The 15,179-nt window shown below is 44.5% G+C and overlaps 1 protein-coding gene across 3 annotated transcripts in view; it reads right to left on the bottom strand.

Moving 5' to 3' along the window:
- Window positions 1-14,891, bottom strand: part of INTS2 (integrator complex subunit 2) — a 30,244-nt gene extending 15,353 nt beyond the window's left edge. Inside the window, exons 1-15 of one of the 3 annotated variants that reach the window (XM_006138642.4) lie at window positions 14,750-14,891; window positions 12,990-13,296; window positions 11,755-11,893; window positions 10,421-10,523; window positions 10,029-10,142; window positions 8,864-8,994; window positions 8,576-8,749; window positions 7,410-7,636; window positions 5,906-6,031; window positions 5,447-5,518; window positions 5,244-5,358; window positions 4,448-4,516; window positions 2,971-3,105; window positions 2,220-2,396; window positions 1,086-1,194 (exon numbers count right to left, since the gene is read on the bottom strand). In XM_006138642.4, coding sequence (XP_006138704.1) covers window positions 1,086-1,194; window positions 2,220-2,396; window positions 2,971-3,105; window positions 4,448-4,516; window positions 5,244-5,358; window positions 5,447-5,518; window positions 5,906-6,031; window positions 7,410-7,636; window positions 8,576-8,749; window positions 8,864-8,994; window positions 10,029-10,142; window positions 10,421-10,523; window positions 11,755-11,893; window positions 12,990-13,296; window positions 14,750-14,792 — 2,041 coding nt within the window. In that variant the 5' untranslated portion in view covers window positions 14,793-14,891. Of the gene's footprint in view, window positions 1-1,085; window positions 1,195-2,219; window positions 2,397-2,970; window positions 3,106-4,447; window positions 4,517-5,243; window positions 5,359-5,446; window positions 5,519-5,905; window positions 6,032-7,409; window positions 7,637-8,575; window positions 8,750-8,863; window positions 8,995-10,028; window positions 10,143-10,420; window positions 10,524-11,754; window positions 11,894-12,989; window positions 13,297-13,760; window positions 14,083-14,688 lie in introns of those variants that run through there. The other 2 variants (XM_006138643.4, XM_075904713.1) reach the window with 2 other exon arrangements.
- Window positions 14,892-15,179: the final 288 nt, after the last annotated feature.

Below are 15,179 nucleotides of genomic sequence, written 5' to 3'. Positions count from 1 at the left end.
CCTTTTTTCGAAAGAGCTCTTTCCAAAAAAGGCTTTCTTGAACGCAAACAGGGCTTTTTCAAAAGAGAGCGTCCAGATTGCCTGGGTGCTCTCTTTCAGAAAAGAAGATCAGAGGAACCTTTAAAGACCCTGTGAAGAGTTTCAACTAATACCTCACCCTTCAGTTCATGGATTGTCACTAGATTTCTGCCATACTAGTTTTGACCACGTCCGACCCTCGTATCTAACAACATCACAGCCCAAGTCTTTATTCAAAAGAACAACAGGGACAGGTAGTATAGTACTATGCAGTTTGTACTATGCAGAACACACCATGTTCTGCAGCAGTGTGCAAGCTATCGGCCGGAGAAGAAGCTTGATCCATTTTAATAGGCCATTTTGCTCTCATATAATATCCCACGCATTCAGCTGACTGGCACACTGATGAATGCTGGAGGATGGGGTAGGTAAAAAGGTGGCTGGAAATGCACACTATGCTTCCCAGCAGGTTTCCACCAAAATCGAGGGCGAGTTCATGAACTTTGAACACTCACAAAGGGCCAATTAGAAGAATTTAATCGGAAAAGAATTACTCAGCCACGTCCACATTTAAAGCAAAAAACACTCCCACAAAACCAGGAAATAAATGCCAATAATCTAAACTCATTGCTGGATGAAAAAACACCCAAAGCTACCCCAAAAATACTTAGGTATTGTCATCACCAACTTCGAATGCAGCTTGTTATGGAAAAATGGGAGGTAACTTTTCTGCCACGTTCCACCCTGGATTAATCTGAAATGGCTGACTTAGAACACAGAACCATGGATTTATCATAGACGCTACGCTGGCTTCTGCCCTTGACGGTCTTCAGACCATCCATATAACACTGTGTTAGATACAAGAGCCAGCGCTAGCTCTGCTAGAGCGAGGAGGAACATCAAACAATTCTTACTGCCATGCTCATTACTATGGCAATTGAAATGTATGTCACATGGTCTATTTTAGGACGCGTCAGTTCTTGTCGCAGTCGGATACTGACATTTGCTCTTCCGTTTCCATGAGACCTTCAGTCACAATGACGCGAACAACACTCGCCCACACGTACCTAATGTCTTTGTGTTAGCCAGGAGCGCCTCTTCGTACGAAAGGACATAATAGAGGACAAGCAGCTGGGCTGTGATGCTGTATCGCTGATTAACACGACCGGTTTCTCCCTGCACATAAAGCCATACCACGGTGATGTTGCAATATCACTCTTATTCTTAAAGGAAAAGTTTGGACTCAGGAGAGAACATGGGGGAAAGGCAGCCGAGTTTCAATCAGAGTGACACGGTCATGCTAAATTTACTCTACATTTAGGGCTGTGGGGGGTATTTTGGTTTTTAATTTAGGAAACTGCAGAGCACTAAAAATGTTTGATATCTTGGACATTTCTATGGTTAGAAGTGCTGACTTGCTTTGGGAAGCCTGGAACAAGCCCATTATGAAAGTTTTGGCCTCCCATTCTCACTCCACATGCTTCCCAGAAATGTAAAATAGGGCCTGGGCGCATACAAGGCCATGCAAGCATTGTTAATGGGAAAGCCAACTTCATTTTCCACTTCAATTTGTTGCTGGAAACAGGAATCATTCCTTGAAAGCAACGTATTTAGAGGGGTGGTGGTGCTGCAAAAGCAGCAGCTTCAGCATATTCCAGGGAGCAGGGCAAAGAGCAGCAATAATAGGATCTGCACGAAACCTCATTTGACCATCTTTGGCCAGAAAATACAGTTAGGATACAGGGAGTAAAAGCAGGAATAGGGATGTAAGCGACTAGTCGAGTTGACTACTTAAAAGCCAGTTCCCCTCAGCGCAGTGACGAAGGGCAGAGGAGGCTCGCGCAGCAGTCCCAGTCATGGCTTGTGGACCTACCCCCGCTGCGGCTCTGCAGTTTAAATGTAGTAGGAGCCCAACTGCCTGCATGCCAGGCTCCTACTACATTAAAACTGCTGAGCCAGCAGGGGTAACTCCTGGACCCGGTGTCAGCTGAGACAGAACGCCTCTCCTTATCGACTAATCATGCAGTTGATACAAATTGTATTGAGTAAACAATTAGCCAATTACCTGCTTCTTAACATCCTTAAGCAGGAAAACATAAAGCAGTGGTGAGATACTCTAGCAAGTTTCTGTACAACATATTGAAGATATTTATGAACTGACTCAGAGCAGACATGTGAAAAGTAAAAAAAAAAAAAATTACCCCTGTAAGTCCTTTAAAAACATTTAAAATCTCCTGTTCTGTGACTGGCTGATTTGTGGCCTCTGGGTTGGATTTAGATGCAGGAGTAAGAATGGAGTTGATATAGACATCAATGAGAGGAAGTAACTGAGGATGGAGTGGTGTGGTGGTTTCACACAGCTGTCTATAAATCCAGTCCTAAAACAAACACATTACACTTAATAGCAGCAGCAAAGTGTGAACTAAAAATACTGTTTCTACTTTTAGGTGCAGGAACAACTCTTTAACCAAATGAAATAATTTAGATACACTAGACACTTAGAGCCACACTTTGGAAATTAAAGGGAAAGTATCAATTCTGAACTTAGCCAGATAGTCTATCAAATACTCGGATAGTTTCCCCATGCAGCAAAGCTCTCGTAATACATCTTGGTCCTAGTCAGGAACATTCATACTTTTCCTTCTTCCTGATTAGGATTTTAACAAGTGTATCAATGGAAACAGGATGAATGGAGTGTGACTTAGGTTGGAAACACTGCTCTACACAGCTTAAAGCTTCACACGCTAACCCAATGTACTGTACGGGATAGTGGTCACTCACCAGCCCAATGAAGATTTCATTCATACCGTAAACATTTCATTAACCGATATTGCACAGAAACAATAGAAATTTGTATCCCAGTAAATTTCAGTGAGCAGCAGAAACTATTAATAGAACTAATGTCTGATCGTCATGCAGTGTTCCGGAATGTGAATGGAAGAACTGTCAAACCTTTATGGATACTTTGTGTTTGGTGAATGACCGGCTCCTTAGAAGTTGGTAGATACAGTGAATGGGCAAAAACCCAGTAATGTTGGCACTCAGATTTCCTGTGACAGGCACACGAACCGCGTGGGCAGTGACAACCTATGGGAAAAACTGTAATAGTCAAGAAAAATACTTTCATTCCTTCGCCATTATCCAATAATTATCTACAGTAGTTGCATAAAATCAGTTCATATAAACAGTCCATGCAAAGAACACTGTTAAAGGAACATTAGGGAGGTTGCAAAATCAAGTACTCAACAGTCAGGAAATGACAAAATTAAAGTTGCCTGTTTGGCCACTTTGTGAGATGCAATATGATCATGTAATTAATGGGAGTACCATAACGCATATGCACAAGGACCCCAAATTAAGGTTTCACGGACAATTTTAATTCTGTCATTTCCTAACAGTTGAAAGCTTGATTTTTTTAACCTTAATGTGTTTAAATGCCCCACCCCCCAGTGTAATTGACTAGTTTTTTAAAAGAGCAAACAGTTTTAAAAAACTGCAGAAGTTCCTTCATGTGGCATAATATTGGCACCCACCTGCATCATAAGCAAGACTGGAACCTACAGAGATCTACTGCACAGACCTCTGCCAGTTCATACAACAGCGTAATTGAGAGCTAGCATAGCTTGCCCTCCTCTTTGTGGACCAGCACAAGCAGGGATGAGATACTCCTTGGCAGTGGGTTTCACAGTGTGTATGGGAGAGGAATGGTGAGACTTAGGAACCTCAAAGCTCCTCACCAGGCTCTGAAGGGAGTAGGCTAAAGTGGGCACAGACTCTTGAGCCCCAATACCAAGTCCAAAATGCTCTAGCAAATGGCGTAACTGTTTTTGGCTTTAAGTTCTCAAAAGCCAGCTCGACCCAGGGTATAAAATATTTGTGCGGAGTTAAAGTTTAGCAAAGTTATAATCATCCCAACACAAGGTCACAAAATGCCAGCAATTCTGCCTATGCGCCTCCTTTGAAAATGGTTTGGCCTTTGAAGGTAGATATGCTCATTGTGGTTTTTTCCACTTGTGATGTGTTTGTACAGAAATAGATCATCATAGATTTTGGTGAGTTTTTTTTAAAATCACCATCTCCACCAAAATAAGCAGAAAATGAAAGCCCCAATTCTGTCAGTTCTGCTCATGGGAAGCAGGCCACACTGAAATCAGTGGGATTAGTGACATAGCAAAATATTATTGAGCCTGGGGGTGAAGGACAGAATCAGGTCCCCAGAAGTCTTCCTTCCCCATTAGATCTATAACTCTGCAAACCAAAAGAGCAGTCCCAGGTAAATTTTCAGAAGGAACAAGGCAGGAAAACAAGTGTGACAAAGCTGAGATACCAAAACCAAGTGCAGTAGTTGTTCTGAACCTTTTATAGCAGTTGCATAGTACAACAAATAAAAAACAATAATGAAATGGTTAAAAAAAATCCCAAAGATTACCTGTTCAGTGAAAATCTCCTGAGTAAAAATGGTCTTCATTCTGCTCAGTGAGCTGGGCTTAATAACAATCTGAAAAACAACAAGGTGTTTGCTCTTACGGCTTTAAGATCTGGCTTGTTCAAATGTGAAAAACATTATAAATAGCTAAAATACTAAAAGCTATTTCAGCCTGCTACAGCTAGAACCCGCCATTTGCAATTCAGTTTATTTTACTTTCCAGTGTCATGAGTTCAAGATTCTATGTCTTCCTCACTCTGAAAATTCAGTGTTTAGATTTAGTGAAGTCAAAAGCTCCTACAGGTAAAAAGGCTGAAACAGACTCAGCTGATAAATAAAATAGACCCACTGTGATACATTGCTTAAGAAGTTTACATGATATATGACTTCTCAGTGATCTTTTAAGTGAAAAGTTTACAGCTCCTTTTAGAATGGACTTTGCATTTCCCCTTGCCAAAAATGGAGCCTGTTAGAATACTGTGTACATTGAGAACACAAAGTTCATTTCAACAGGGCACTTCTTTTCAAAAATACTTAGCTTGATATCTTAAACACCTTCAGCATATGAAAGGCTAATGTCAATAGGCATTCATGTTTCAGTTCTACTCTATATACATTTTGTTTTTGCTTAAGAAATGTGTGTTAAGATTCTTCATTTAAAGTTAAATTTGCTCAAGAATAAATTGGAAATGCAGATTTTCTGACTTTTAGATCTAGAGTCAGATAACTAGAATAAAATGCACAATTGATGGTGTATTTATAAGAAAACCTCCTTTGAAGGAAGGTTTTGAGAAGTTACCTTCATTCCCAAAGTAGAACAGACCAAATCAATGATTGCACTCAGCTGATTACTGTGGAAATACATGGCAACCAATAACAGCATCTCTCCAAAGGAAGCAGACACCCCAGAAATGCTGTTGGAACAGAGATAAACTAATCAGTTTCTGAAGCAAATATATCAAACCTTGGCTTATTGGGTTATTTTGAAAATTAAGCTCTCACCTTTCAAAATAGGCTTCTTCTTTTATCATCCAGCTCAGCCACATTACCATCAGCTGCTCCTGTTCTGGGGTACTAAAAGAAATTCCACAACAGCTGTTTCATTTCTGGATTATTTTTGTCACCCTTTTGAGAGGTGGCTTAAGATACTCACCAAATTTACGCAACAGGAAAGGAACACAGAAGACCTAGTTCAGGGACTTAACTATAGCACCCTGCAGCATCAAGTTAGAAACCACCCTAATGCCTGTTCTCCCCTTCCCAAAGCACTTTGCACTAGAGAGGATGGGCTTCATCAAGTTATTAACCCCACCAGCAAGAGCCCCTTCAGCAAGAGGTTGTACATGTCTACAGAGAATGAAAAGATGAAGAGGAACTGGTGGCGAGGAGAAATGCTTCAGCACAGCACTGCCCTGGCTATGCTCAACTAGTATCTCTAGAAGGTTCTATTGTTCTAGGTACCTGACGAGGGTGGAGAAAGCCAGGAGCATGCAGAACGAGAGCGATACAAAGCGAACGCCAGCTGGAGTCGCAGGAGGACGGCTTGTCATTAGCTGAAGTAACTGTTCGGCTTCCTCATCAGTTGGTCTAAACAAAAGAAATGAAAGACGGTTTTTCCTCTTACAAGTCAATTTCTCTTACGCCAGATAGAATTCCAACCTGGCCACAATGGCTGCAATTTACATTAGAAGTACAAGTAACTTTATCAATGTATGGTCATAGAAATTACTTGGAAGTTCTCTTTGGACTTAAGAATTCTCAAAGTCACTGTTTTAAAGATTTCAATATAAAAATCTCTGCTTTAAAAGGATTCACAATTATTAGCATCATATATTCCTACAACGAGAACCCATCCTGTATATACTGGAGGCAACCAGACAACTCACCAACATCAGATTCTACAAGCTTCTCTCCTCTAAAGCAACACATTGGAGAACACTTTAACCTGCCCAGGCTCTCATTAATGGATCTCAGAGTCACCATGTTGCTTCAGGACAATTCCACATGCCAAATACACAGGGAAGCGTTGGAATTTAACTTCGTTTACAAGTTTGGGACCCATCACAAAGGTATAAATAAAGACATTAGGCTAGCACACTACCTTCCACACATCCTAATGATTTAACCAAACCAATGGGTAATTAAAAACAATTTGCACCTTCTCTATCAGCTTCATGCAACATGAACACACTAATTCACTATTTTTCCCTTCCTTCTTCCCCTTCCCTCCAACCCCTATTTATTTTGGAACTGGACTTTTAATACTCCATTCATCAAGTGGGTTGTACCCACAAAAGTTCATACCACCATCTACATGTTTGGTTAGTCTTTAAGGTGCTGCTAGACTATTTGTTGTTGTATACGATATGTTGTCATTAATCTGTCCATAGACACATGGCAATATAAAAATTCAGAGTAAAAGCAAGTGTATGTCGTGACAGGACTCAATATAACCAGGGTTTTCAAACTGTCTGTCTTACATTCTGCTCCACAGACCTTTCAAAATGATGCTATAGAACTGAATTTTATTACAGAAGAACCACCAAGAGATTTCTCAGCTGAATCTCACTGTAGGCGGGGAGACGTCTCACAAATGCATTCATGGTCAAAAGTGAAGGGCAGACAAGCTTTCCTGCCAAGAACGAAGCAGGAAGGGGAAATGCACAGAAGTTTCTGCAGATTTTAATCATCATCATTTATTCTGTGCAAAACAAAGAGAGAAAGAACAAGCTGGCAACTTCAACTCCAAAACAGGTGAGGAGCCAGAGCAGGACAGAGCAAGCAGAATGTATTCTCAGTCCTAAGGAAGGCAAACCCCGCTAGGTATGGGCTAAGGATTTTATGGCAGAGGAGGAAAACTCAGACTGGAAATCAGTAAGGTTCCTAATAGCTGAAAGGTCTTATTTATTTTCAGATGGGTGAACAGCTAGTAAGAGAATACCAATAGCAAGAAAATATTCTTTACTTCAGGCCAGCGATCCCCATCAAAGCACAATAGAGACGTAACAACGCGCTGGCTTTCACAACATGCTCTTCTTTCAGTCCAGAATACACAGATACATTTGGTTCCATGTCAGCATCTGCTTCATCCACAATGTGTGTGCTGCGAACAGTGGGAAGGATTCCCATTAACTCCAGGAGCAGCTGCCTTCTCATCTGCCAAAGCACAGAACTGACATTCTCTTTTTTCCTCTGTGTGAAAAGGTGAAAGAAGGAAAAAACAGTAATTCAAGGAAAAAACAAACCCAACAGGCCATTACAAGGTACATTCCTAAGTGCTGACAATTTCAGTGAAAGTTCATGCAGCACATTAATCATTTAATTGGGCGGGCTGCAGCCACAGAAAAATGGCATTCCGACGTTTTATTTCAGTGAGGTACAGGCATTAAATAATTGCACCAAACCAATGCATGACTTTCTACTGCTGGGCATGAAAAACGGTAGTGAAACTGACAACAATGGGCCTATGGTCTAACACTGTCTAGGATCTAAAATCTTATTGGATCTATTGTCCCGCAGTCCACATGACTATGAGACTACTGTAAAAATCACTGACAGCAGAGAGGGACCACTAGATGGCACTCTTCAGTGACACTATTCTAGAACTGGCAAACCCAGAGAGTTGTGTCCAGTCATTTTCAGCTAGATCGGGGGTGGGGAACCTAAGGCTCAGAGGCCAGATGCGGCTCCCCAGCTTGCCAGGATCCAGTCCCCGAGGCTCAGGGCTCCTTCCACACCTCAGCATTGGGTAGCCTATGCTGATGCTTCAGTTTCCCCTCTCAGCGGGGCTGGAGCACACAAAATCTACTAGCCTGGACCACCCTAGGTTCTGATGCACAAAGGGAATGTGGGGAGTCTTTTTCCTTCTTAGTCGGGACCCACATCAGTAAGGGGAAGCATAGGGAGGGGGCGGGTTTGGCAGCTTCTCACTTGTGTTCAGCCCCCGACTGATTTTTCCATGGGCCAGTGGCCTCTGGCCCAAATAAGGTTCTCCCACTGCTGAGCTAGAGAAGGTTTCCCATGAGTCAGGCCTTGCAGCGAGATGTGAACACAGGATCCTTGGGCACAACAAAATCCAAAGCACTGAACTTTATTTTTTTATCAATTCCCAGGGAATTCTCAGATTTTTACCTGTTGCCCGTTCCGGATAAAAGTCCCAAACCACGTCCGAACTCTTGCATTCGTTCCGAGAAGTAATCCGCTCACAAAACATACCAGGTCGCTCACGCCATCGTCCGATGATTCATTCCTTGTGTGATCCAGTGTCAAAGCCACCCCAAGGCCTGGTAGATGGCACTCTTCCACCTAGCACCACAGCCAAAGAAAGCCAGCCACCATTTTACAAGTGAGCCTCAATGGAACGTTAGAAAACAATTGGGACTTACGTGCCATTTCATAAGGAGCCAGTCACAGGCTTACCACCATGCCTCGGATCCTCAGGGCCTGGGAAGGGTTCATTTTACACAGGTGACGAAGCGCCTCTGTCCTGCGACGGCCTCCGAGGCTTTCCTCATCCTGACGTTCACCATTCTTAATCAAGCCTCTGCAAACTAAACATTTGGAGGGGGGCTGGAAAGCCATTTTTGCACTGGACAGTCACTCACGCAGCTCTGCAAAGCTCACTGCTCATTATTTCCTGTATGCATTATGGTAGCACCTAGCAGCCCAAGTCGCGGACCAAGGCCCCAGCATGCAAGGCCCCTACGCTGGGAAAAAGACTCTTTTTGCTCTAAGAGCTTACTATGATCCAATTGACCCCAGCGAGTCATAGCTCTCTCTCTCTCTCATCCTCTCAAACTGAACTCAAGTGATGTTCAATCATCACTGGCACCAGATCATCAGAACTCGGAATAAGCAGGAGAATGGGAAAATGTGACGCGGCGGTGCTATCTAGCAGCCATAGGAACAATCGCCCACTTCTGGTCCTGAAGTCCTGGCTGTTCAATAAATGCAGAGAGCTGGAGCTAAATGGGGTTCTACTGTATCTAGCACCTCTGGAGTCTCCATCAATGTGTGTGATACAGCATGGACAACAGCAGTACATGTTTCCCCACTGTTCCCACCTCAGTATACCTCAGGCTTCCCTGGAAGGACAACTCAGAGGCAAAAGGGCAGCTCAGTCACCAAGGACCATGCATCACCTGGCCTCTTTAATGAGAATACATTGTGATGGGTCTTTGCAATGGGGATGCTCACATAGCAGGTCCTGAACTGACAGACTCTACTATCTACCAGGTGTATTATTTTTTGGTCACTGTTGACTTGGGTCAGATTCATACCAGTGACCTAAAAGATACACAGCTGCATTTTAGGAATACAGTGCCATGATGATCATTAGGCTTCCTTGGTGAGAGGCAGTGGCCATACCAGGGGAGAGTGTGCATTAAATGAGGACAGGAATGCCCCGGAGGCCTTCAAGATAAGATTCAGATATATCCAAACTAAATTTCTCCAAGTGAGTGTCTCTGGGCTATTAGAACATACACTACTTGGAATGAATTTGAGCCTGGAATGAATTTTTAATGCTTAAGTTGGTATAAACTCCCAGAAAAATATAAATTGAACACCATAAATTACAGCCTACCTTCATTAAAGCTATCAGGGACGTTGGCCACAAGGAGACACAGGAACCAGGCTCCATTTTTAACATGTAGCAGAGCTTCAGCCACATCAACTATGGGTAATAGCGAAGGCAGTTCTGAATGGAAACAGGGTTTTAAAAGCCATTACACTCACTCACATGGATCTAAGTGTCACTCTCCAGTTTGCATTAGGCTTTTAGGATTAACATATGGGCCGTTTCTCTTTCAGAAGAGCTGGCCATTAATTTTAAATCAGTTACTAAGATGATTCCAGACGGTAGGGTGGGCTTTTAAGTCTAAAACCATCTATGAAATTAGAACCAGTTTAGCTTTAGAGTGAAACACTGAATTGATAAATAGCATTACTGAAAACTTCAGAAACAAAGAAGTGCACCTGCTTGTAAAATACAGAGAACATCTGCAGCTTCATCCAAATAGACAGGACTCTCAAAGAGTTCAGATGACTTGAAGAAAAATTCACCATTTGTCTCCAAAACCTACAGCAAGAAGTTGTTTATTAAGCTTGCACAACATGGTAATGAAGTCACTAAACAGCATAACCATTGGTTACCATCAAACTCACATGGATTTGAACTCAATAGATCGCATATGTTAAGAATGGCCAATAAAAAAAAAACGAATATTTTGTCAGTACATCAGTTCTGCTTTCATAACATTTCTCAAGAACCACAGAGTTGCTCATAAGACTTGGGCATGCAACTGTAATTATGCTGAACAAGCAGCCCCTGAATTTTCACATAAACAAATGGAAGCAACGCTTGTAGATGGTCCTTAAACTGGTGTCTGATCTTTTGGGAACAGCTCTTGTTAGTCTATGAACCAAGACTGTGTTAAAAAAACAACTCATTATTAAATCAAAATGACCTTTACGGCATTAAAGAACCTCAGATGCCTGAAACGCTGTGTCCTGATACGAAATATTTATCCCATTAAAAGACTTAGTTTATTGTTAACTCACTATGCTTTCTGTTAAGTGTTCTTAATATGTATATGCTGTAAAAGATGTGTGCACTTTTAAGGGGAGAAGGAAGAGTTAATGTATTGGAGGAGAATAATTCCTATATTAGATGACGTACGGTTACGGAAACAGCAAAAATGTTTACTTCCATTTTTAATATTAGCACTTTTCAAACTTAAGCGCACAGTCAATTGATAGTTGTACAAATCTGATAAACTACCAGGAAGAAAAAGTAAAATAAGGTCAACATGGAGGGTGGCAGTGGTCACACAACATTTGCACACTAGCCCACGAGTAAAATTTCAGGAGTGCCTCTATCACTTAGCACCCTAAAGCCCCATTTTCACATAAAACTTGGGCATATAAGAACTTTGGGGCTTTGGCTGTTAAGTGCCTAAGTCACTTATAAAAATGGGAGTCAGATACTTTTGAAATTTTATCCTTGGCCTTTGAGTTGTAGAAACTGGATTCACATGAGGTTTAAATTACCTACAAGCGACGTCTAAGAGCAGATCCTAGTTTGTTTGACAATTTAGCATGATTGACAGTTTCTGCTTGATGGAGGCCTGTGATTAAGGTAGCTAAGGGAGTCAAGTTCAGTATCCAAATACATTGGCAAGGCCAGATGCAGCATGCCACAACATTAAACTGCTTTTTGCAAGGTTCTCCACACTACCATTTATCTGTGTTCTTCATTTCCACCAACACCAAATTCACAATCACTACAGAATAATAAAAAAGACATTTACCTTATTCATAATTGCCAATAATTCACTCAGCACAAGACGAAGCCGACGAGGGGAATCACTATGCTCAAACTCCAAGGTCAGGCCATGCTGTAGCTGCGACACCAAGATGCTTTCGCCACTGCCTCCTCCCAGTTTGTGTCTAACAAATACATTACAAGGCAAAAACAGATGTTTAAAGAAAAATAAGGCACAGAAATTAGTAGCATTTCTTGTTAGTCTGTTCTTATACCATGCTCGTCACCGTAGTATCTGAGCACTTTAAATATTAAAGCAAGAACAGCAATCTACACTTGTTTTGCTGGTTCTACGAAACTTTCTTGATAACTTTACTAGTGGCCGCAGAAAACTATCATGATTTTGATATTTTCAAATAGCAAAAAAAAAAAAAAAAAAAAAAAAAAAAAAAAAAAAAACACATGACAAAAGCTTATGCACACTCAAATAGGTGTCTCTATCCCATTATTATCAAACATTTATATTGGTGTCCCCTTTCACACAGCAAGTGTCTGAGTGGGACAGCCTTTATAAATTAAAAAGGTTTCTTTTTATATTTAGCACTATTATAACTGCTGGAGGTTGAAGCTGTGTTTGGGGTAGAGACTGAGAGCTTGTGACCCCCTCATTTAATAACCTCCTATACAATGTTCCCTCTAGTTTTTTCCCCTCCAAGCACAGAATAAATGTTATGTGCATGGAGGCATGTGTTGATGTATGCCACCAGTAGAAACACAAGCTGCTGGCTGTGGGCAGCATTTGAATCTCTCTTTGGTGGCCGCCCAAGCACTCAGCTTACAGGGAACACTGCTCCTGATCCCTCCATGTCATGACTCCCAGTTTGAGAATCCCTGCTCCATTCCCATACAATACACAGACCACAGCCAAAGACTAGTGCATCCTTATAGTTCCAAGGGTTAATCCTTCTGGTAAAATGTGACTAGATAGCACTTCCTTTGAAGAGCATCAGTGCCCCCTTGCATAGCTATGGTGGTGGAGGAAGGGCACTGAGTCACTGAAAAAAAGCAATAAATTCCATATCCTTCCCTGCATGCTGTCCTATCAAGCCCAAGATACAAGAAACACGCATGGGATGTGAAACAATAATGTAGCAAAATGCCAAGTAACCAGGCCAACAGGATTCACTACTGTTATTACATTCTGGAAGAAGATGGCAACATTCAGATGAAATATTCATACATACACATTTCTAAATCATATTAAAAATGGGTTTTAGCTACCTAAGCTGTTGCTCTTTGTTTGCATCCTGCTCCAAGGCATGAAAATCCACAGACAACAAGGCAACAATTGAGTTGACAGCTTCCACTCCTGAAAGGAGTCGAAGGATAAGTTTTTTATCCTGAGCCCAGCTTTGGCTCTGATCAGCTGGGGCACAAAGGGCCATTCGCACCAGGCAAGGCAACAAAAGCCTTAACTCTGGGTCACTTAGTGCTGCCAAGCGCACAACATCCACCTTCTGCATTGCTTCAAATGCGTAGGGGCTGACAAACTGAAGGCCAGAACACTCTGCCATTTTTACCACCTGTCCTAAAGACAAAATAAAAACACAATTATCATCAGAAGAGACAGATTGCATCACAGCTTTTGACAGCTCTAAGCTGGTAAATGTGGTCTAGCAATTAAAACACAAGACTAGGAGTCAGGATTACCAGTTCTGCTCCTATCTGAGACATCTGGGTCATGCCTCCCATTAAAGAGGGAGACTGCATCAGGACTCCTACTTTCTATTTGCAGCTCTGGGAGGGGAGGAAGGTCTAGTAACCAGGACTTCCAGGTGCTATTTTCAACTGTCACTAAGTGCTCATAAGAAGTTAAGGTTGTGAGCATCTCCAAGATGCTTTGAGATACTGGGACACCAGGTGTCCAGAAAGGGACACATCTCCAACACAGCCAAGAAACCCTTGGGATCCAAAGCAATGATTTATTATAACTGCATTCATGTCCGCCACTTCTATTACAGCTCCCACCAACGGCCTACTCCGCCTCCTCACCTCAGAGCCAAAAAGAGCAAAGGATGGTGGTGCCAGGGTTGTGAAAGGGGAAGGTACACGAGACAAGAACAGGGCCAGGACCGTGTTGCAGGGGTTGATCTGCTCGTGGCCCTGCACTGAAAGCAGAACCCAGGCACCCAGTTTTGAACCGTCCTCCTTCCAGACTGAAACAGGACCCAGGCAGTAGGTCCTGGGGCCAGGCGGGGAGAGAGAGAGAAAAGCTCTGACAGCCTCAGTTCCCCCAGGACCCCAGCATCTGGCACCATGGAGGGCTCTAACAACCCCTCCCCCACTCAGGACCCGGGGTGCAGCCCCTCGAGGGGGGCTCTAACAACCCCTCCCCCACTCAGGACCCGGGGTGCAGCCACTCGAGGGGGGCTCTAACAACCCCCCCCACTCAGGACCCGGGGTGCAGCCCCTCGAGGGGGGCTCTAACAACCCCCCCCCACTCAGGACCCGGGGTGCAGCCCCTCGAGGGGGGCTCTAACGACCCCCCCCACTCAGGACCCGGGGTGCAGCCCCTCGAGGGGGGCTCTAACGACCCCCCCCACTCAGGACCCGGGGTGCAGCCCCTCGAGGGGGGCTCTAACGACCCCCCCCCCCACTCAGGACCCGGGGTGCAGCCCCTCGAGGGGGGCTCTAACGACCCCCCCCACTCAGGACCCGGGGTGCAGCCCCTCGAGGGGGGCTCTAACAACCCCCCCACTCAGGACCCGGGGTGCAGCCCCTCGAGGGGGGGCTCTAACGACCCCCCCCACTCAGGACCCGGGGTGCAGCCCCTCGAGGGGGGGCTCTAACAACCCCCCCCACTCAGGACCCGGGGTGCAGCCCCTCGAGGGGGGGCTCTAACGACCCCCCCCCACTCAGGACCCAGGGATCCGAGGCTTCCAGGGAGAGTCGGGGCAGAGGATCCAGGACTCTCACTAACCTGGGACCCGTCCCTCCCCCCGAGACCGGCAGCGGCTCCGCCCCGCCCACGCCGCCGCTACCTTGCGGCCGGGGCAGCAGGCACCCGTCCCCTATTGATGACATCACACCCGTCAGCCCCCTGATGACGCCGTCAAAGGCTTCTAGGAACGTTCGGGCGTGGGAGGAGCAATGGGCGGGACAACCGACAGGCCAACCGGACGTGACGTCAGGAACGGCCGTCGCTCGGGTGGAGCTGCTTGCGCGGGGGAGGGAAGCCGTGGTTGACGTCAGCAGAAGGCGTTGGCGGCCTTCCGCCTCAGAGGGGGGGGGGCGAAAAGGAGAATAGCGTCTGACGTTCGGAATAGCGTCAACGGCGGCGCGGTGACGTTTCGGGACGAGCCAGGCGTGAGCCGGCCTCAGGCGGCCCCTGGGGCCGAGAGTGACGTGCCGCGGAGCCAGGGACCCGGCCGCTGTGGGCCTCCCCGCCCCTCCCCCGCCCGCTGGAACCTT

The sequence above is a fragment of the Pelodiscus sinensis genome, chromosome 21, assembly GCF_049634645.1.
Source record: "Pelodiscus sinensis isolate JC-2024 chromosome 21, ASM4963464v1, whole genome shotgun sequence".
In the NCBI taxonomy this organism is placed as follows: Eukaryota; Metazoa; Chordata; order Testudines; family Trionychidae; genus Pelodiscus; species Pelodiscus sinensis.
Note: the sequence above shows the minus strand (reverse complement) of the source record. Positions and strands in the feature narration are given on the sequence as shown.